The sequence below is a fragment of the Rhineura floridana genome, chromosome 8, assembly GCF_030035675.1.
Source record: "Rhineura floridana isolate rRhiFlo1 chromosome 8, rRhiFlo1.hap2, whole genome shotgun sequence".
In the NCBI taxonomy this organism is placed as follows: Eukaryota; Metazoa; Chordata; class Lepidosauria; order Squamata; family Rhineuridae; genus Rhineura; species Rhineura floridana.
Window position 1 is genome coordinate 128,464,143 of NC_084487.1, and position 22,493 is coordinate 128,486,635.

At 43.2% G+C, this 22,493-nt stretch overlaps 1 protein-coding gene across 6 annotated transcripts in view; it reads right to left on the reverse strand.

The window, feature by feature from the left end:
- Positions 1-15,120, reverse strand: part of CDPF1 (cysteine rich DPF motif domain containing 1) — a 30,819-nt gene extending 15,699 nt beyond the window's left edge. The window contains exons 1-5 of one of the 6 annotated variants that reach the window (XM_061582465.1): positions 14,986-15,120; positions 14,123-14,569; positions 7,504-7,582; positions 5,665-5,895; positions 2,868-2,979 (exon numbers count right to left, since the gene is read on the reverse strand). In XM_061582465.1, the coding sequence (XP_061438449.1) occupies positions 2,868-2,979; positions 5,665-5,895; positions 7,504-7,582; positions 14,123-14,177 (477 nt within the window). In that variant the 5' untranslated portion in view covers positions 14,178-14,569; positions 14,986-15,120. The other 5 variants (XM_061582467.1, XM_061582468.1, XM_061582466.1 and 2 more) reach the window with 5 other exon arrangements.
- Positions 15,121-22,493: the final 7,373 nt, after the last annotated feature.

Sequence of the window (22,493 nt, forward strand, 5' to 3'; positions counted from 1 at the left end):
TGGAGATGTGCCTCATTGATTAATTGCCCAATGAAGGGAAATAGTAGGCAAAGGGTTCATTTAATTCAGCAGGTGGGTTAAGCTATCCACAAGCCTCATGCACTTATGAAATTCAACAGAAGATATACAAATGGTGACTAGAGATGATGCAGCCCAATCCCATGCACGTCTACGTAGAAGTAAGTCCCAATATATCCAGTGAGGCTTTTCCCCAGGTAAATGTGCATAGGATTGCTATCTTAGTTATTTTTTAAAAAAGATCTGCAAATTCATGCAGTGAACATCTCTCAGGAGCTATGAGCCACAATGGCTCAATGGAAGCTCCAAGGTCAGAGTCAACAAACCTCTGAATGCCAAAGGCTGCGGGCAAACAACACAGTAGGGCTATTATTGCTTTCGTATAATCTTCACAGCACCTATGGCTGCCTTCCCCAACCTCAAATTCTCCAGCTGTTCTGAACTACAACTCCTATCATCCCTGACCATTGGCCACACTGGATGGGGCTGATGGGAGCTGGTGTTCAACATCATCTGGAGGGCATCAGGATGCAGAAAGCTGAACTATGGCAGCCGGTAGAAGCAGGCTACCCAATTAAATGGACACTTGGTCTGTCTTCTTGTGTTCTGTCTCACAACGTATACAAAGTTTATATGAAAAATGGAAATGGACTGCCTTCAAGTCGATTCCAACTTATGGCGACCCAATGAATCGGGTTTTCATGGTAAGTGGTATTCAGAGGGGGTTTACCATTGGCCTTTCTCTGAGGCTGAGAGGCACTGACTGGCCCAAGAACACCCAGTGAGCTTCATGGCTGTGTGGGGATTCGAACCCTGGTCTTCCAGGTCGTAGACCAACACTCTAACCACTATGCCACACTGGCTCTTCCAAAGTTTATATAGGGAGACTAAACATTGCTGTATTGCTATAGGCCAATGAAGCTAATAATATTCATTCCAGGTACAAGCCAAAATATATTGCTGATGGATTTCTTTAGAAAAAAACTAGGATCTTTAGCTCAAGTATCATAATTTCAGAGAATTGGAGAGGGGGAAAGAAATGGGTTACAAATCATGGTTTTGGACCACACCCCTTCCATAGAATGTTTATCGTGTTTAGCAGAGGAGGAGTGCTAGGGATACTAAATGGGAATTGTCAGTGCTTCAGCAAAGTGCAATTTTCAGGATTCTTTGAAGGAAGTCACAATGATTAAAATGGTATAAAACAAATATATAGTTGTACTATAAATATTCCCTTCATGCTCAAGTTAACCTATATGTGTATTGGGAAAGAATGCAAGACTCCTGTTTTCTGTACAAACATCTAGAATTCCCACTTGTCCTGATATTTGGTTAAGGTAATTGAGAAAAACCATCATCATGGCCTGTATAAGAGACATCTTGTGGATTTATCTAGTCCTTACACATAGTTTCCTGGAAGTGTTCCACTGTGTCTCTGGAGCCAAATGCATGAATTCCTTGCTTAGAGATTGGCTGGAACTGAGAAGTGTAATATCATGTGGCTGTGTAATAGTGTTCTGAATGATGAATTGGTAAGTTGCTATAGTTAGCAACTTATATTCCAAGCTAACTTGTATAATGGGCTCTCACTGGGTGGCTCGACTGGTACTGACTGCGTATTGGTGGTTGATATGATTCCATATCCACAAACATTCAAGCAGTTGAAGAGCAATAATGAGATTGCCAACAGGACACCTACTGGACTTTCTGTTGGGCTTGGGGAGAGACTCACACAAGGACCCTGAGTTGTTGATAGGAGAATGGCAAATGAAACAGAGTACATAACGCAGGTGTGGGAACCTTTGGCCCTCCAGAAGTTGCTGAACTATAACTCCCATAAAGCCTGCCCATTAGGCATGCTTACTGGGGCTGATGTGAATTGTAGTTCAGCAGCACCTGGTAGACCAAGGTTCCCTACATGTGGCTGAAGGGCTTGATTTAGAGTGTATGCTTTTTTTTGGCAGGGTCCTGTTTGTATTGTTTTATTTTATGTATAGCACCGTGTGCATCTGATGGCGCTAAATAAATTATAACAATTATAATAGATCTGACAGAGGACTACTTAAAAAAACTGATTGTGGAACGATATTTTGTAATAGTACATAAAAGGTATTTTTCATTAACCAAAATGGAATCATTAACCATCCACAGTCATTAACCAAAATGGAGATAATAGCCAAGAAATTAGAAGACTAGGACTGGGTAGGGCAGCTATGAGAGAACTAGAAAAGTCCTCAAATCTGAAGATGTATCACTGAACGCTAAATTCAGGATAGTTCAGACCATGGTACTCCTGATCTCTAAGTATGGATGCGAAAGTTGGACAGTGAAAAAAGTGGATAAGAGAAAAATCAACTCATTTGAAATGTGGTGTTACAGGAGCGCTTTGCAGATACCATGGACCACAAAGGAGACAACTAATTGGGTGTTAGAACAAATTAAACCAGAACTATCACTAGAAGCTAAAATGATGAAACTGAGGTTATCATACTTTGGACATATAATGAGAAGGCATAATTCACTAGAAAAGACAATAATTCTGGGAAAAAGAGATGGGAGTAGAAAAAGAGGAAGACCAAACAAGAGATGGATTGATTCCATAAAGGAAGCCACAGACCTGAACTTACAAGATCTGAACAAGGCGGTTTATAGCAGATGCTACTGGAGGTCACTGGTTTATAGGGTCGCCATAAGTCGTAATCGACTTGAAGGCACATAACAAAAACATAAAAGTATAATGCAAGGGTGGAAAAAAGATTATGCTCCACCTTTATTTTCTGTCTCTAGGTCACTGCCTATGAAGCCAGCATCAGAGATATAAATGCAGCAGGAACACACATGCTACTTACTGTGCCAACACACAGACGCTTGCAACACAAACTACACTGAGATCCAAGTATAAGGAATTTGTCCTTGTCCGAGGTGAATGGATCCTTCATGACATAGCTTTCTTCCAGGAGGCTAGGAAAGAATAATTCCATGCTTAATATATACAGTACGGACAAGCTAAAACTCACATCTAAAGCAAGCCACTCCCATATGAAATCCAGGTCAGGTCAACAGCTAATATTTTCCAGGGTCTGTATTTTGTATTGAGTAAAGGGCTAAAGGGCTAATGCGACTGAGTCAGAGCAGGGTCGTTTCTGGTGGGAGATGTGATGTCCTGCTTGCAGGCTTTCCTTTCGACACTGTGAGACACAGGGTACTGGACTAGATGTGCCTTCGATCTGAACCAACAGGACTTTTCTTATGTTTTGACCAAACAAAGGCTTTAGATGAATCCTTCTCTTATTTTGCAGCTCAGCTGATTTCTGCAAGACAAACCACAGTGCCAGTAGCTACGTCAGGGTTGCTTTCTTGACGTCCGTCACTGACTGACTCCCATGCATGAGCCAAGACACAGGCAAATGGAAGTAAGCTGCAGAATAAGAGAAGGGATCTGTCAAGTCTCTTTTGCCATTTAAACAGTCTGTGTTATTAAATAGCCTATTGCATGTGTCTCTGCTGGCACAGGAGAAAATGGCTGAGAGGTCTAATGAAAACAGAGGCCTATTCTGGATGCCATAAATAACACAATTGGAGGCCATACTGGTTTATTTGTTATTTAGATTTATACTTGGCTCATTAAACACATTTTCAAGGTGGTATAGAATAAAATATTTAAAACACCATAACTAATATATTAGAGTAAGCTCAGAACAGCAACCCTGTAAAAGCAGCATCTAATTAAAGAAGAACAAAAGTTTAATAGCTGGATAGCCTAGGAAAATAAATAGGTCTTCACCTGGAACTATAAGACCTTAGAGCGGGGGCCAGGCAAGGCTCTTCAGGGATAGCATTCCAAAGCTGGGTAGCCACCACTAAAAAGAACTGAAAAGATGGCAGGGCGAATCAGAAAATGGACTCAGAGAAGCATCTCAAAATACGGGTGACCATATGTAGAGAGGGGCCATTCTCCAGGTGTACAAAAGAGGCCTCCAATTTTACTTCACAAAAGAAGTGTTCCTCAGACACACCTTTGGGCAATACTAATTAAACAAAACTCCTTGCCAGACTGCGTGCACCGCTTCGTCACCGCTCTGGAATTAACCTGATGTTACCCAAGGTCAATTCTCATATTCTAAAAGAGCCCAGAACAACTTGTCTCCTCCCCCCAGCACCTGTGCTTCCCTTTGGCAGACACCAGATGCTGAATGCTCCAGGGACCAAAATAGATTCTCTCCCTGTGAAACAGGGGCTCTTGGACACAGCTGATAAACAGTTAAAGGTCACCATGAGGTAAAGAGAAAGTGTTGTTCTACCATTGACAGATAAAATGAAATGGATTTCCCCACACACAAAGGCACACATTTAAAGGGCCAGATATATGGGTCTACATATATAGATATCTAGAAAAATGTGTCTCATGTTATGCCAGCAATACACTGGGTCTCATTAGCAAGTCATTCCTGAGTAGGTGAGGCAGCTTTCCCCAAAACTGGTGCCCTCCAGATGTTTTGGATTATAACTCTCATCAGCATCCTTAATGCTGGCTGAGGGAGATGCAAGTCCAAAACATCTGGAGGGCATCACTCTGGGGAGGTCTTCTGTAGGGTTAAAAAAGGTAAAGGTGTCCCCGCACTTGTAGTGCAAGTCGTTTCCGACTCTTAGGGTGACGTCTTGCGACATTTACTAGGCAGACCGTATATATGGGGTGGGATTGCCAGTTCCGTCCCCGGCCTTTCTTTACCCCCCAGCATATGCCGGGTACTCATTTTACCGACCACGGATGGATGGAAGGCTGAGTGGACCTCGACCCCTTTTACTGGAGATTTGACTTCCTCCTTCCGTTGGAATCGAACTCCGGCCGTGAGCAGAGCTTTGGCTGCGTTACCGCCGCTTACCACTCTGCGCCACGGAGGATCTTCTCTGTAACGTTAGAGCTCCACTAAAACCTCAGAACTGACTAAATTACCATTCCCTCTCCTCAGGGAACAGTGAGCAGATCTTGGAATTTCTAGCAGAGGATTCTTGAGACCCTCCCCAAATATACTTTCTGGCTCTCTTGATTCCTGTACTTGTGTGATCCAAGTGTTTTCAAATACTTGCATGCCACATTCATACTCGACGTGCAAAGAGGCCCGACATCTGGTCACCTTTACGGGGCCATGAGGCTCTTTGTACCTTTTTGAAAGTAAGAAATATTTTGGTTCTAGCTGCACGTTTGACAACAAATATAGAGCTGGGAACCTTGGCCTCTCCTTCTCTCCTGCAAAAAAGCAACATAGGTGCAGACCCAATTTTCAGAAGGTGCAGGAGGGGGGAGGTGCTTAATCCCCCCCTCCACACACATGCACAAGCACAGTTATTTTTCCCTATTTGATGCAACTGTGGGAACATCAGGTACAGGTATTGCCGGGGGGGGGGAGCAAGCAACGGAAGAGAAGCAAAGCAGGCATCAACCCACCACTGGTGCCCTGCAAATCACTGCAGACTAGAGACCCTGTGGCAGAAATTCCCATCCCTGTGCTAGCTACTGGCCCTTGGCCACACTGCATTTTCATTCAAAAGTGCTGCTTAGCAGGGCAGAGACACTGTTACTGCTGTACAGCATAACACAGGGAGTACATGGTAAGAGATCATTCCACAGGTAAGGGATATACTTACACAACAGAGGAGGCATTTGGAGGTTTTCGCCCGTAGTAGCTGTATGGAGCAGTTAATCCACACAGCTCGCATTCAAAAGTGCCTTGACGCTGGCGTTCTTTGTTGCTCTCCATCTGGGAATGCCACAGACCGAATGCCAAAAACAAACTGGCCTGGAATACCTGGAGGGCATGTAAGTGGAGGCACTCTGCCGATTCAGAACTAGTCCACAGTGGTCCACATGGGCTGCACCTGAAATTGAATGCTAAATTCATATTACTATAACCCCATGTTGTTACACATCAGAGAGTGTTGTGGGGGGGGACGCCATCTTGGATCTTTATTACCCCCAGCTTTGGAGGCAGAATATGTGGGGGGAAGCAGTGAGGAAGTGCGATTGCGCTCATGCCCTGCTTGTGGGCTTCCTCATAGAGGCATCTGGCTGGTTGCTATATGGGAGAACAGAATGCTGGGGAAGACGGCCCTTTGGCTTAAATAGGGTTCATCTTACGTTCTTATCCGCTCCAAATGGTTGGCTGTTTTGTAACACCTCAAAGCAGCCAGTTTGGCATTAAGATGGCATTTATATAATTACGCGTACTCTGAAAATGTGTGGAACTCGAGGGGATAAGACAACAAAACTAGCACATTTGAGTGTTCAAAGCATACATCACTGTCTTTAACAAAGTGAGAGGACAGGCCCCTTCCCCAAGGGGGTTGCAGTAGGCACAGAGGAAAGAGAGAGAAATGGAAGCAGGAAGAAACAGGAGGAAGAATGAATGATTACTTTGGTTACCATACTTAGGTCTAGTTACAGCATGGCTTGGGGATTAGGGGGCTACATGCTTTATCTTATTATAAAAATCCTGGAAGGTACAGTATATCCATATTACAGTGGGGTGGGGCTGAGGCTGAAAAGTAACCGTTTGCCAAAGGCTACCTGTTAATTCATGGCCAAGATGAGATTTGAACTGGGGACTAAATATTCAACTATGCACAAAAAAACCTCTCTGTACTTACAAAATTAACATTTCTGGGAGAGGGGTAGGTCAGAAACTTTCTTCTGATGTTTTGATTTTGTATGTATAGGGGATTGGTGCTTTTTTAATAAAAAAATACAGGCAGAGCATATAGTCACAACAGGGCTATATACTGTGCAAATGGTGCAACTGTTCAGATGACTCCAAGTGAAATTCTGAAACAGTCATGACTTGTGTGAAATATAATGACATTTCATAGAGAAGATGGTGTGATGTTGAATTAATAGGAGACACAACTGTATTATCATAAAAGTATTTGCACTTGAAGACATTTCATTAGCTGTCATCCATTGGTTCATATGCTCAATCAATCAAGGACCATTGATTCAGGTATTGGTGGCCTCTTTTAGAGTGGCAGGTTTTGTATGACCTGCCTTTTATCTGTACTGTGTCTTTTTAACTGGTTTGTTACAACTCGTTTTAGTGTTTTATTATTGTTACAAGTTGCTTTGGGTCACACATAGTGGAGGTACTGAGGTACATGGTCCTCTGTGTGTATGATCCTTCACCCTCAAAAGGGTTGCGGGAGGGAGGGAGCTACACACATACAGGTCAATGCACAAAGTGCTCATATAACATATTGCCCTATATGTACTACCGGGAGTGCACGAGAATCCTCCTCAGGTAAATGAATGAGTGAGCCAGGCCCTAGCAAGGGGACAAGACGACGACTCTGGAAACTCAAACAACTGCCCTGGTATTTTACTTGGACTGGGAAGTGTGTATTTTGGGATGGAGGTTCCTTTCAACGGCACCATTACAGAGCCAAGGAAAGCAGCAGAGTAAGGTGGGCAGATATCTTGTTTTCTTTGCTTCTTACCTTCTCATGCAAACCTTTATAGTGCTTATTTCTATGTTGCTTTTAATTCTCCATGGCAGCTTTTTGTCAGTTAATTGGTCTGCGTATTAAAGAAGCACAAATAAATGCACTTTGCACAGACAAGCCTCAACTGAAGCTTTGCTTTGTCAGGGAGACCTGCCATGGACACACCTTTTATTTAATCTAACCAAATTAAATTTGTACCGGCACTTGTGAGCTTTTCCCCCTGCAGGGAGTTCTCACACAGTTATTTAGATATTAAAGAGAGCCAACTAGAATATTTACAGCACTGGATGGAAAGAGTGTATGGCTGCCCCAGTCTAATCCTTCCAGAAGCAAACAGCCTCCTCATCTGAAAGGCTCATCAGACATCATTAGAGAGTCTCTAAGGCTGCAGTCCAATTCATGTCTACTCAGAAGTAAGCTCCATTGGGGCTTAATGGGACTCCATTGGGTCAATGGGACTTACTTCCTGGTAAGCGTGTACTGGATTGCAGCCTAAGGTATTAGAGACAAAGGAGGAAATGAGACTCAACAAAAACCCCAAACGATGTTATTCAGAGCAATAGAAGAACAGAGGCACACATATAGCATTAGCTGCAAATATGTTATTGGCAAAACATGAAAGTCAGCTATTTTATCAAATGGAAAAGAAAGATGTGGAACACTATGTTCAAGAATAAGATCATGCCCTATAAACAGTTGTAGAAAGATAAAAACTCCACAGAAACATTTCAGAAAAACTAGAGACCAATGGATTTGGCACCTATGGCAATTCTGACAATCCAATATAAATTTGGGAGTTGGTGTGCTAATCATTAGATATAATTGCACAATTTTTATCATACAATATTCTTTCATTTGTTGGTTATTATATTGAGTTACTCAACTTGTAAGTATGAAATGAAGCTATTAAATAAAGATTTATTTTAAAAAGGGGGTGCAAAACCATTAAGTTCAGAGTCTAACATAAATAAGTGCTTTGCAAACCTGCTATGGATTTGTGTAATGTCTGAATCAACATGCCATAGTTATAGTCATTGCTCTGCCTCCAGTGACAACTGCACCATGCAAAATTGAACAAACTCAGAAGACAGACAACAAAAGTTGTTAAGCAACTCAAAACCGTTTGTACGTTTCAAAGATCAAAACATGGTATGGTTAACACAAACAATGGTGTGGCATCATGATATCTGAATTGAACGTTAAGTTTGTAACAAGCCTGACAAAACTGGGCCACCAATTAAAATCACAATAACTTTTGAGTGAATTGTGGGACTGGCTCAGATATTTCTTGGCCCAGGTAATTGCTCCCAGGGTCACTAGTGAGGATGCAGACTGGTTGAGCCCTCATGGACATGACAACTATATGAAGCCAGGCAGCCTTCATGCGATGAGCAGACTCACAGCTCTCATAATTTGCAAGATTGCAGCAGCTTAAAAAAAGATGCATTAGTTCATACACCCAGCACCTCCACATGATCCCAAGACAGACCCAACAACACAAGGAAATAAACATGTCTGTCTCAATGAATAAATCTGGTTCCACATGTGTATTCAACTACAGCAAAGTGATCTTGCAAAAAAGACTGTGGGGTAAGAGTGAGAGAAGGGAAAAAACTCACATCCCACCACTCTTTTTGCCTTTAATGCTACTCCCTGCACTTTTACACAAATGGGGCAGACCCAATGTAAAGATGTGGGTCTACTAACATCACATGTATTTTGGGCTTGACTCACAAAACTTAACCAAGTAAAGCATTTCCTGACATGGGGCCCAGGAAAAAGAGGTTGCAACATTCAGCAGAAAAACAGTTAACTATGAAATGTTTTCAAATTGCATCTGCTCAGTTTTCAGTGAAGGTTAACTAAAATAGGAGAGAGACCCCTATTCGTTAATTATTCTAAATAAGGCAGATGACCAGCCTCAAGCAGATGTGCATTTAATAATATTTCCAAGCACATTAAACATTGCAGGGGGTGGGATGCCTTGGGTGGTAATGCTTTTTTTAAAAAAAGAACAGAATTCCTGTGACTCACTAAGCAAAAGGGCATACCCAAGACCTCTTCTTAAGATATAACTAATCTGTGTTCAAAAATCCTAATGTGTACAGAACAGCATAAAGAAAGTGTACAGACATAGTTTTATAAGTAAACACACTGGATTTACGGAACCTCACGCTGCTTTGGGAAACAAATACAATCTTTTCCCCTAGATCAAATTAAAGGAAAACCTAGGAGCCTCCAAACCAAGATGGGAGAACTGGAGTGCTTGGTCTTAGAGGACAGCATTGATATAGTGAGCATAACGGAGACCTGGTGGAATGGAGAAAACCAGTAGGATACAGTTATCCCTGGATATAAACTATATCGGAAGGACAGGGAAGGACGTATTGGTGGCGGAGTCGCTCTATACGTGAAAGAAGGCATTGAATCCAGCAAGCTCGAAACCCCAAAAGAGGCAGACTCCTCCACAGAATCGTTGTGGGTGGTGATACCATGCCCCAGAAGGGACTTAATACTGGGAACGATCTATCGTCCCCCTGATCAAAATGCTCAGGGAGACCTTGAGATGAGATATGAAATTGAGGAAGCATCCAAACTAGGAAATGTGGTAGTAATGGGTGACTTCAACTACCCGGACATAGACTGGCTGCATATGTGTTCCAGCCATGACAAAGAAGCAAAGTTTCTAAATATTCTAAATGACTATTCCCTAGACCAGTTGGTCATGGAACCGACCAGAGGGACGGCAACCCTGGACTTAATCCTCAGTGGGGACCGGGACCTGGTGCGAGATGTAAGTGTTGTTGAACCGATTGGGAGCAGTGACCACAGTGCTATTAAATTAAACATACATGTAAATGGCCAATTGCCAAGAAAATCCAACATGGTCACATTTGACTTCAAAAGAGGAAACTTCACAAAAATGAGGGGATTGGTAAAAAGAAAGCTGAAAAACAAAGTCCAGAGGGTCACATCACTCGAAAATGCTTGGAAGTTGTTTAAAAACACTTTATTAGAAGCTCAACTGGAGTGCATACCGCAGATCAGAAAAGGTACCGCCAGGGCCAAGAAGATGCCAGCATGGTTAACAAGCAAAGTCAAGGAAGCTCTTAGAGGCAAAAAGTCTTCCTTCAGAAAATGGAAGTCTTGTCCGAATGAAGAAAATAAAAAAGAACACAAACTCTGGCAAAAGAAATGCAAGAAGACAATAAGGGATGCTAAAAAAGAATTTGAGGACCACATTGCTAAGAACATAAAAACCAACAACAAAAAATTCTATAAATACATTCAAAGCAGGAGACCATCTAGGGAGGCGATTGGACCCTTGGATGATAAGGGAATCAAAGGTGTACTAAAGAACGATAAGGAGATTGCAGAGAAGCTAAATGAATTCTTTGCATCTGTCTTCACAGTGGAAGATATAGGGCAGATCCCTGAACCTGAACTAACATTTGCAAGAAGGGATTCTGAGGAACTGAGACAAATAGTGGTAACGAGAGAGGAAGTTCTAGGCTTAATGGACAATATAAAAACTGACAAATCACCGGGCCCGGATGGCATCCACCCGAGAGTTCTCAAAGAACTCAAAGGTGAAATTGCTGATCTGCTAACTAAAATATGTAACTTGTCCCTCGGGTCCTCCTCCGTGCCTGAAGACTGGAAAGTGGCCAATGTAACGCCAATCTTCAAAAAGGGATCCAGAGGGGATCCCGGAAATTACAGGCCAGTTAGCTTAACTTCTGTCCCTGGAAAACTGGTAGAAAGTATGATTAAAGCTAGATTAACTAAGCACATAGAAGAACAAGCCTTGCTGAAGCAGAGCCAGCATGGCTTCTGCAAGGGAAAGTCCTGTCTCAGTAACCTATTAGAATTCTTTGAGAGTGTCAACAAGCATATAGATAGAGGTGATCCAGTGGACATAGTGTACTTAGACTTTCAAAAAGCGTTTGACAAGGTACCTCACCAAAGTTTTCTGAGGAAGCTTAGCAGTCATGGAATAAGAGGAGAGGTCCTCTTGTGGATAAGGAATTGGTTAAGAAGCAGAAAGCAGAGAGTAGGAATCAACGGACAGTTCTCCCAATGGAGGGCTGTAGAAAGTGGAGTCCCTCAAGGATCGGTATTGGGACCTGTACTTTTCAACTTGTTCATTAATGACCTAGAATTAGGAGTGAGCAGTGAAGTGGCCAAGTTTGCTGACGACACTAAATTGTTCAGGGTTGTTAAAACAAAAAGGGATTGTGAAGAGCTCCAAAAAGATCTCTCCAAACTGAGTGAATGGGTGGAAAAATGGCAAATGCAATTCAATATAAACAAGTGTAAAATTATGCATACTGGAACAAAAAATCTTAATTTCACATATACGCTCATGGGGTCTGAACTGGCGGTGACCGACCAGGAGAGAGACCTTGGGGTTGTAGTGGACAGCACGATGAAAATGTCGACCCAGTGTGCGGCAGCTGTGAAAAAGGCAAATTCCATGCTAGCGATAATTAGGAAAGGTATTGAAAATAAAACAGCCGATATCATCATGCCGTTGTATAAATCTATGGTGCGGCCACATTTGGAATACTGTGTACAGTTCTGGTCGCCTCATCTCAAAAAGGATATTATAGAGTTGGAAAAGGTTCAGAAGAGGGCAACCAGAATGATCAAGGGGATGGAGCGACTCCCTTACGAGGAAAGGTTGTAGCATTTGGGGCTTTTTAGTTTAGAGAAAAGGCAGGTCAGAGGAGACATGATAGAAGTGTATAAAATTATGCATGGCATTGAGAAAGTGGATAGAGAAAAGTTCTTCTCCCTCTCTCATAATACTAGAACTCGTGGACATTCAAAGAAGCTGAATGTTGGAAGATTCAGGACAGACAAAAGGAAGTACTTCTTTACTCAGCACATAGTTAAACTATGGAATTTGCTCCCACAAGATGCAGTAATGGCCACCAGCTTGGATGGCTTTAAAAGAAGATTAGACAAATTCATGGAGGACAGGGCTATCAATGGCTACTAGCCGTGATGGCTGTGCTGTACCACCCTAGTCAGAGGCAGCATGCTTCTGAAAACCAGTTGCCGGAAGCCTCAGGAGGGGAGAGTGTTCTTGCACTCAGGTCCTGCTTGCGGGCTTCCCCCAGGCACCTGGTTGGCCACTGTGAGAACAGGATGCTGGACTAGATGGGCCACTGGCCTGATCCAGCAGGCTCTTCTTATGTTCTTGTTTTCTGGTTTGCAGCAGAAGCTGGATTTATTTTTATAATTTCTTTGTTGTTGTTATGTACCTTCAAGTCAATTACGACTTACGGCGATCCCATTAATCAGCAACCTCCAATAGCATCTGTTATAAACCACCTTGTTCAGATCTTGTAAGTTCAGGTCTGTGGCTTCCTTTATGGAATCAATTCATCTCTTGTTCTCTTTTTCTACTCCCTTCTGTTTTTCCCAGCATTATGGTCTTTTCTAGTGAATCATGTCTTCTCATTATGTGTCCTAAGCATGATAACCTCAGTTTCATCATTTTAACTTCTAGTGATAGTTCTGGCTTAATTTGTTCTAACACCCAATTATTTGTCTTTTTTGCGGTCCATGGTATGCACAAAGCTCTCCTCCAACACATTTCAAATGAGTTGGTTTTTCTCTTATTCGCTTTTTTCACTATCCAACTTTCACATCCATACACAGAGATCGGGAATACCATGGTCTGAATGATCCTGACTTTAGTGTTTATAATTTCTAGGCCACCCTTTAGTCCAAAAATCTGAGAATGGTTTACAACTGGATTTGCATAGTGCTACGTGGCTGGGCTTTGTATCTATCACAAAAATACCTCCCATAGCAATGCTTTTCAGAAAAGCATTCTTAGAAGTTATGTTTACTGAAAGGTGCGGTAAAAAGGATTTTGATGAAATAAATATATTTTAAAAGCTGCAGAGGGAGGAACATTTTAAAACTTAAAAAAAAAAAACAGAACAAACCTTTAATCAGTTAAATATCTAAGGGATGCACCAGACTGGACATCCCACCTGAATGAAGGAGACAGGATGAAGAGGAAAAGGCAACTTGATTTGGAGGCTGTACACATATCCTATCAGGAGCTAAAGGTAGTGGGAGCCACAGTTCATGGCAGAAAAATCTACACCACTTCCCATTTGATGTTATGTCTGTACACAGGTATGGATGTATGTGTGGTCTGTGTGTGAGATAGATGTACATGAGGGGGTGTGTAAGAGAAGGAGGAAGGTATGAATGTGTGTCTTGTGTAGACAGAGAGATGTGCGTGTCTGTGCTTTCTGTACATGCGAAAGTGAATGTGGTGAATTTTTCCTCATACTGGGGAATGCTGCCTGCTTTTATTAAACAGCAATAGCATTTTATAATCTTCTATTTCCAATGGGGTTTTCCCCCTGTAACTTAAAAAGGCACAAACATGTTAGACGTTCCTCACAGGAAAAGTGCTCCAGTTGTTAATCGGAGAGAGAGATCTGGCCCCTCCAAAGCAGCAGGCCAACCAGATCAAGAAGGGGGCATGTTTACATGTCTCCCTCCCCCTTCAATGGGAGGGAACACAGTAAAAAAAAAGTATTACCACCCCCAGGCCAGAGACAGAAAGAGGATATTCACCCACCTTTGGATTGCAGCTTTAAGCATCCTAAGACTTCATCATTCATTATATCTACCATTTTTGCTTCTCTGTCATGATGACATCAACATACATTTACCCAATCAATGTTAAGACCGCTAAAGCTGAAAGGGCAGAAAGTACATCAGGATCTACTAGTAGGTCTCTAGGCGATTTGCAGTCGATCAGCAAGGCTTTCCATGTTTGCCTCTGTGTAATGTGTGAAGTGACCCATAGTGTCAGATCTATGCTCATTTTAAAAACACTTTTTGGGCAACTGTATTTTGAAGTTAGAGTGACATATCACTCTGCATCCACCTTGCTTCAAAACAACAGGGAACAAACTTGAGTTCCTGGTTATGAGCTCCCACAGCAAAGGGGGGAAAGAATTAAACTCATCGTGGACATCCCATACTTCAGAAGGTTGCCGGCATTTAGTTTAACAGCTGTTACCTTAAAACAAAAACAAACAATACCTTTTGGTTAATTTCAAATTTCAGGCAGGTATTTTGAAAACAAAGATTTTAATCGGCGTCCTATTTCACCCTTGTGCTACTCTTGGAAGCTTCCCTGTCGAATCGACCACTGTTAAGTAGGAAACCAAATCTAACGAAACGCTTTAAAAATCTGTTGTGCGCTAACACATCTTTACGTAAGAAGAGGGAGAGGTCGGCTACACAATAACGAGGCCGCAGTTCTGTGCACGTAGGCTTGAAAACAAGCCCTACTGAAACAAGTGACATTTACTTCCGAGAAAACAAGTGGAGATTCGGGCGACAACAAATAAAAAGGGAAGGTGTCATTCAGCTAAAGTTCATTGGAACGTACCTTCACCATTTAAATTAACTTTAAAGTTCATTGGAACGTACCTTCACCATTTAAATTAACTTCAAGTCAAATTCTCCTATAAAAACATGCCGCATCATGTTGATGTTGCTCCTTCAATGATTAAAACCTCAACAGCCACTTCCCGTTTCAGAGCCGCTCACGTGATGGTGACGTCTGCATATTTATACACATTTCCCCCCGCCCTTTAAAGGAACGGTAGAGCCATTCCTATCTTGTGGAGCCAAAGTCATTTGGCATCGCGTATAATTGCTTCTCACTACTGACGTATGTTTTTAAATTTCGGGTTCTGTTCTATGGCCCGTGATGGGAGTTAGTCCCGCTTAAATGAGTGGATCCTTGATTTCCGAGTACACACACACATAAACAGGTCATCTCGGCTGAAATCAAGGGTGCGGGCAATAAATATACTTACTTAAAATTAGTTCCCATTCAAAGGAATAGGTCTTGACTCCAAGGAAATCCTGCTCGAATTAACATAAGAAGAGCCATCCTGGATCAGGCCACTGGTCCATCTAGTTCAGTATCTTGTTCTCACAGTGGCCAACCAGATGTCCATGGGAAGCCTGCAAGACTGTGAGAGGATACACAGTTCTAGTTCGCCATAGGCATAAATTAAGAGAAACCCAGCTACCACAAATTTTGAAACGTTTTTGCAACAGATTTTAATCAAATTTCACAGAGGGAGTTTTATGAAATTTTGCACTGAGAGATTTTCATTGACGCTAAATATGACTCTGCAGGAAGATTTTCACTGTTCCAAAAACTGTAGGCTTTCCTCCTCCTCCTCCTCCTCCTCTTCCCCTTTTGAGCCTCCTGTTCCTTAAATGTAGTAATAATTAGCATTCATATAACATTTTCAAATAGTCAAAGTGCTTCACGTACACAGAAGCCTAACAACAGCCCTGGAGAGCAGGTCAGTATTGCTATCTACTTCCTTGCAGAAAGATGGGGGGAAGGGTTCTAAGGGAGAGCAGCCAAGAAGAGAGCAAGCAAGCACACTAGTTAACCTAGTCCCTCCTTCATTGGTTCTCAATTCTGCCACCAAGGGGGTAACTTTGCATTCCCTATCTGCCTCCAATAAATAGCCCTCTGGAACGTATTCACTGGCTCAGCCAATTCTCTGCACTGGGTCATGTAGTAAAGGCAATTAGGCGTAGGGTAAACAGCAAGGTCTCCAACAAAGGTAAACCAAAACAAATGTAGCTTTGCTAAAGGTTTTTGTAAAGCAGCACTTTAAATAGTTGTTGTAAACATATTTTTAGAGGAGAGGGAGCCCTAACTTTGAAACAGCTTGTACAGTTAACTATAACAGCAAATGAAAATAGCACAGGAAAGCACATCCACGTAAACCTAGGCTCTTTGCAGAGTCCTGTTTATTTGCACCCAGTGTGCTGTCACTGCTGGTTTGGGAAGCGATGTACACACAACGTTAGCCACAATCCATATCCAGCCTGTCGTTTCTCATGAAAGATGGCATGTTTTTCCCCAAACCAAACTGAGAAAAAGAAAGGCCTACCTGCATTTCAATCTGGGGATATTTACACATCCCTTGTCTTGCTATTTATCTACTGAAGCTTGTACTTGGTAATAAAGTAATTTCCAGTCCTCTTCAACTTCTTCTGTTCCTGGAACCTGGATCCACTGCAACCCTCTGCCTTCTTTCTTCTAATTTCAGCTCTTCTTTCTCCAACATCACTCTCATCTCTGTTTGCAAGTTTTACTAGTGTACATTATTTCTACTCTTCCTCCCAACATCTTGGCCAATCAGAAGAGCAGTTCTGTTTGGTGGGCCCTCAACATGGTGGCTCTGGGAGGCCTCCACTCAGCACTGCTGCTACTACCATTGTCACCTGTGGCCTGGCGATGCCGCTGTTGCCAGGCACTTCCATCATGTTCATTAACTCTCTTCCTGCCTGCCTCTGCCAGATACTGTTGCTGCAACCAATCATTCCCCTCCTCAGATATGCTTACCTGGAAGCTGATGCTTTTAGATGGGAACCATCGCTCAGCTTCCTTCCACAAGATTCCCCACAATGCAGTGCCTGACATTGGGCATTGCACTTGGGGGATCTAAGATGGCAGCACATCACTCTAATCCAAAAGCATCAGCTGCACCAAAGGATGAGAATAGCTATTCGTGGTGATAGCAGTGGCCATGGCAGCAATATCTGGAGGAGAGTGACTGGCTGTAATGGTGGCATCTGCCAGCAGCAGTGCCGGGTGGGGGTTCCAGTGCTGGGGAAAGCAGGGTTGGCAATGGGCTCCTCGGAATTCTGTGCTCCTCAGCAGGTGCCTTGCCATGCCAACCTCCGACGCTCTAGCTGTTGTGCCTGGCTTGCAAGAAGGAGGTAGTGGGACTCCAATCATTTGCTATTTTGATGGTGGAGAACTGCTGCTTCACAGATGAGTCTTGTCTTAACAGCTTTTTGCCTCTTCCCTGTGCTCTAAGTGTGGTCAATCCACAGACTTGACCCAGGTTTTCAGGGAACTTTGGGCAAGGTGTTCTCAGTGGGCCTCCCTCTCTGAGTGAATCCATCCCTTCCTTGCCACTGCCCACGTCCCTGTCTCCAGTCCTATTTGAGTGTTGTGATTCTCACACGACTAGAATCAAGTGAGGGGGAGTGCCGCTCCCATGCCAGCATCACAGCACCAATGAAACACCCTCCCTTTTCCCCTCCAACTCATGGAGACTGAGAGGCAACAGGGGAGTTTGTCCTCACATTCTCTCATCGTAGGAGGGATTAGAATGCTTGAATAGAGCTTCCCTGTAGGCCCAGTTGGCACCAACTCCCAGGGAGGAAGTGGTTACTACGCGTCTCCTCTTTGTTCCTTCTCACTGCTTGCTTGCTTGCTTAGAGAAGACAGGTATGCACCGGCAGTAAGAGCAAGGAGCTGCAAGAGCAGGGCCTGTGGGCTCTTAAGAGTTGGCAGTGGGCCCTCCACTGAGGTGTAGGCCTTAATGCTGGCTCCAGCTACAAAAACCCTGTAAGTCTCCCATAGTCCCTCCTCACAACTAAGAAATAGCTTCTGCTGCTGCCCTTGGAACTGCCCACATTGCTTGGAGAAGTTGGGAACTGCACATGGGTAAAATGCAAATAATGCATTGCAAATATTACATAACTCTCATTTTGTAAATACATATATCTACTCATTTACAAGCGAGTATTTACACCTGATTTTTTACTTCTGCAGGCAAAGCTTTCTCTGCCGTACTGATGTTCTTGTTCAGACTTGTACAAGGTTGGCAGATCTCTGTGTATGTGCACGCCTTATTGCCAGTACTATCAAGTAGCAAATCCAGCTTGCTTTTTATGGCTGCTAATGAAATCCCCCTTTCCTACCAATTATTAAAATGTGAGAAGAAATAACTCATCGTTTCCCATGCTGTCACAAGAGTGGCTTCTCTCGTTTCCAGAAATGTTCCTGGTGACGTTTCCAGAAATGTTCCTGGTGACGAGTTGTAGGCGCCCCATCCCCCTACCCTTGTGAATGCAGATTTTCCCTTCCTGGAAAAAAAATCCAATCTGTACTGTTAAGAGTGGTATAGATGAAAAAAAGTCGTAACAGTGGCTGTTTCTATTCACAGAACTATTCAATTTTGGGAGGTGGTTTATTTCTGACATGTTCTGTGACATTTCTTGGGAGGTGTGCTGCCAGGCCTCTGCAGTACTGGTTTAGCACAGCTGGGCACACCTGAACCATTTTATTCTGGCAATAGCCATGGGAAGGCTTGTTGCTTTTGCTACAGTGAGAAGGGTTCTTTTTTGCTGCCCTGGGCTCCAATTGGGAGGAAGGGTGGGATATACATTTAAATAATAGCAGTAATAATAGCCAGCAATCCTGCTGTGTATGGGATGTTTGTTTGTTTTGTAGTAATGGAGCAGAACTTACACACCATCTGAACACTAACCTGGAATTTTGTTCCTAGGCTCTCCATTGGTGTGCAAGTCCCGGGGCTATTCAGGAAGAGAAGTCCTGACAGTTTCACAGCCCTCCTGAGGAGTTTGGCAAGCTTGCAATTAAACAAATCAAGCAAGGAGAGTCATCTTAAACGCCCAAAAAAGTATGAGGGCCTTTCTTTCCTTTTTTTACTCCAAAGGGGGCCAACTTGTACCTCCAGCAATTTGCATCTTTGCTGCCCAAGTCATTCCCCAGATGCTCTAGGGATCACAAACTTGCACTTATGTCAACTGTGCCCCCTTAGAATCTGTTCAAACTCGATTCCTGCGCTTCATTTTCGGTATCTCTTCCTGTGTACCTAACACCATTTTACGCCTAGAAGCTGGGCTTCCCAAGATAGAAACCCGCATTTGGATGAGTAAGATAAAACTCTGGTTAAAAATGTTTTTTGTTCCAGTTGGCCTGGCCCCACTCACGTTGTCTGATCCCTTCCAGTCTAACTGGAAACGGTTATTAGATTTCTACCTTAGAATATTCCAAAGCAAAAGCATTTTTACTCCAACGAAGTTTGGATACTGATATCCAAAATTATGTAACGCTAGCAGCACTTTATTCCCATCTTAGGTTTAACTCAAAGCCTTTTGCCGCTGCCTTTTATTTAACCACCCTGACAATTCCAAAATTCAGGAAAGCTTTCACCTGGGCCAAATTTAACATCTTACCTTCGGCTTACCTCGATGGTAAGTTCAAAAAAAATTCCATACAAGGAGCGGCTCTGCCCCTGTGGCGAAGGGGCAGTCGAGGCTGTAGACCACGTCCTATTATATTGCACCTTTTACCGCGATTTCTGATCCATTTTAATTACACCTATCCTTCAAAGTATTCCCAGCCGGGATGAGGCTTTTAATGTCGAATTTCTTCTGTCGGATGCTACCCCACAAGTAACCGCAAAGGTAGCAAGCTTCTGTGCCACTGCCATAAGCTGCAGAGTGAATTTGACTAAAGGCCCATAACATAGTATTGTTTTTAACTTGAACTCACAGTTAGTTTTATTCCCATTTACTTGCCTAGCTTTGTATATTTTATTTGTATGAAATTTTATACCTTGTATTTTTATGCTGGTCTATGTACCGTAATAAAATCTATTCAGCTTGCAATTAAACAAATGAGCCATGCCTCCACAAAGCTTCCTCCTTCCCTCTTTCCAAGGAACCTTGTGACAACAAAGGCTGGGTGGCTGGCTGATGATTCCCTCGTGCAACTGGTGGGATGGTAGTGTAGTGGGAAGCATGGAGAAAATGGGTGCTTTTGTTGGTGTGGATTGGATACTAGGGATATAAAAACATAACATTTAGAAAAGAATTGATGGTACCATGCGATCTCATATTCTGATGAAAGTGGAATGAGATGGGAAAGAAATCAGTCGAAGGCTTCCACCCAAAAGCACCAACTCAAGTCTGTAAAAGAATGGAATCCCACCCCCCTACCCCTGTCCAATATATCTATACCAAAAGCACGGAAGTACCCCAAACAGGGCTAATTTTAGTCTCTTCTAGTATTCAAGATTTCTTGGACCACATGTATACCACATTTCAGTTTGCTGAGTGGCAGGAAAGTATCCCTAACAGCATTCAAAAGTGTTATAGGGCCACATAGGCTAGCCCTCCTCTCATTGCCGACACACATATTGGCCATGCTCCCCAGGAAGACATGCAAACTGATTTATACAGATAGGGTTCCTCTATGCAAAGGGGGGATCCTCGCCCAAGAAACCCTGTGACCCCCTCCTTCACATGTTTGTTAAATATGCGAGGGTTTTATCTGAAATGTCCTAATGTTAATCATCCATGAATGAGTGGGATGGACTCTAGCATATATTCTGCATTTGTCACCATAAGTACCATGTGTGGACTACATGGATACACACCATAGTTCTTTGCATGTGCAACTGTATTTCCACAAGCCTAATAGTAAATGCCACAGTCTTACAGACATATTGGGCAAAATAGCCAAAATCAAAGAAAATGTGTTGTATCCTTGAATGTTATTACTTCTAATGGCACATCCCAAGAAAGGTCTGTAATAAACACACTCTGATGGTGATGATTATACAGCCACGAGAGTGGCTGTATACTATAGTCAGAGTGGGTTTTTCACATTCTGCAATGTTAAATGGAAAATACCCCCCATGCCATTCTGATGCTTCCCATAAGCTCATTTCAAAACAAAACCTTACAAAACTTATAGTCTGAACTCAGAAACGCTTGCTTAACAACCCTCTCAATTTTCATGGCGATACACAAAACAGTCAGAAGGAATTGAGAGTTCAAAGTCTAAAAAGAGAGGAAAAAACCCCAGTGCCCTTTTCGACTTTTTTCTCTAAGAGAATAATCTGTTGAAATGCATTAAAAACCAGCCATATTCACAGAGTACCTGTAATCCTAACACTGACCTTGCCCCATATTCTGACCTTCATCTTCTGCAGTTTAAAAGTTAAAAAAATGCCTGGCTGATTTTTAATTAATTTAATAAATGTTGGCTGGAAGTCAATCATAATGCGGGGCATGCTCAGTATGAACCAACTGTCTGTGTTCTAAAAGCCAGACTCACAGCTGCTGGGCTTGGCTAATCAGTGGGGCACACCCACACCAGACTTTGATGTCACATGGGACAGTCATGGCTTCCCCCCAAGAATCCTGGGAAGTGTAGTTTGTGAAGGGTGCTGAGAGGACACTCCTATTCCACTGACAGAGCTCCAGTGGCCAGACTGGTTTAACAGTCAGCCACTCTGATTGAAGGACTGTGAGGGGAACAGGGTGTCTCCTAGCAACTCTCAGCACCCTTCACTAACTACACTTCCCAGGATTCTTTGGGAGAAGCTGTGACTGTCCAAAGTGAAATAAAGGCCTGGTGTGGATGTGGCCAGGGACAGCTTTAGTTTAAATTTGGATGGCGGGCTATATGTGCCTGCTGTAGAATAAAAAGGTGGGGGAAATGCTGAAAAGCAGTGATGCTGTTCACAATGTTGTGCTTTTGGAAAGGAAAGGGGCTTCCCTTCTGCCCAGTGCCCACCCACCCAATCTCCTTCCCCTCCCCTCCCTGCCCCTTTCCCAGGTCAGTGTTGGACTACGACCTGGGAGACCAGGGTTTGAATCCCCACACAGCCATGGAGCTGACTGGGTGACCGTGGGCCAGTCACTGCCTCTCAGCCTCAGAGGAAGGTAATGGTGAAACCACCTCTGAATAACGTTTACCATGAAAACCCTATTCAAAGGGTCACCATAGGTGGGGATCAACTTGAAGGCAGTCCATTTCCATTCTCAAACATGATTGCATAGAAATAAATCCCATTGTACTCAAAAAGTATGCAAATGATGAAACCCACCCTCCCTTCTCCTTCCTATCCCCTCCCTCTTGCCCCTTCCCTCCACCTTCCTTTGCCCTCCCTACCCATCCCCATCACCTTCCAATCCCTTCCTTCCCCTTCCCTTTTCCCCTCCTCCTCCCCCTCCCCTTCCTCCTCCCCATGGTCAGTTTTACCTATCTTAAGCAGGATTGCACGGAAGTAAATACCATTGAACTCTATAAGCATGCAAATGATCAAACCTGCCCTCCCCTCCCCCTTCCT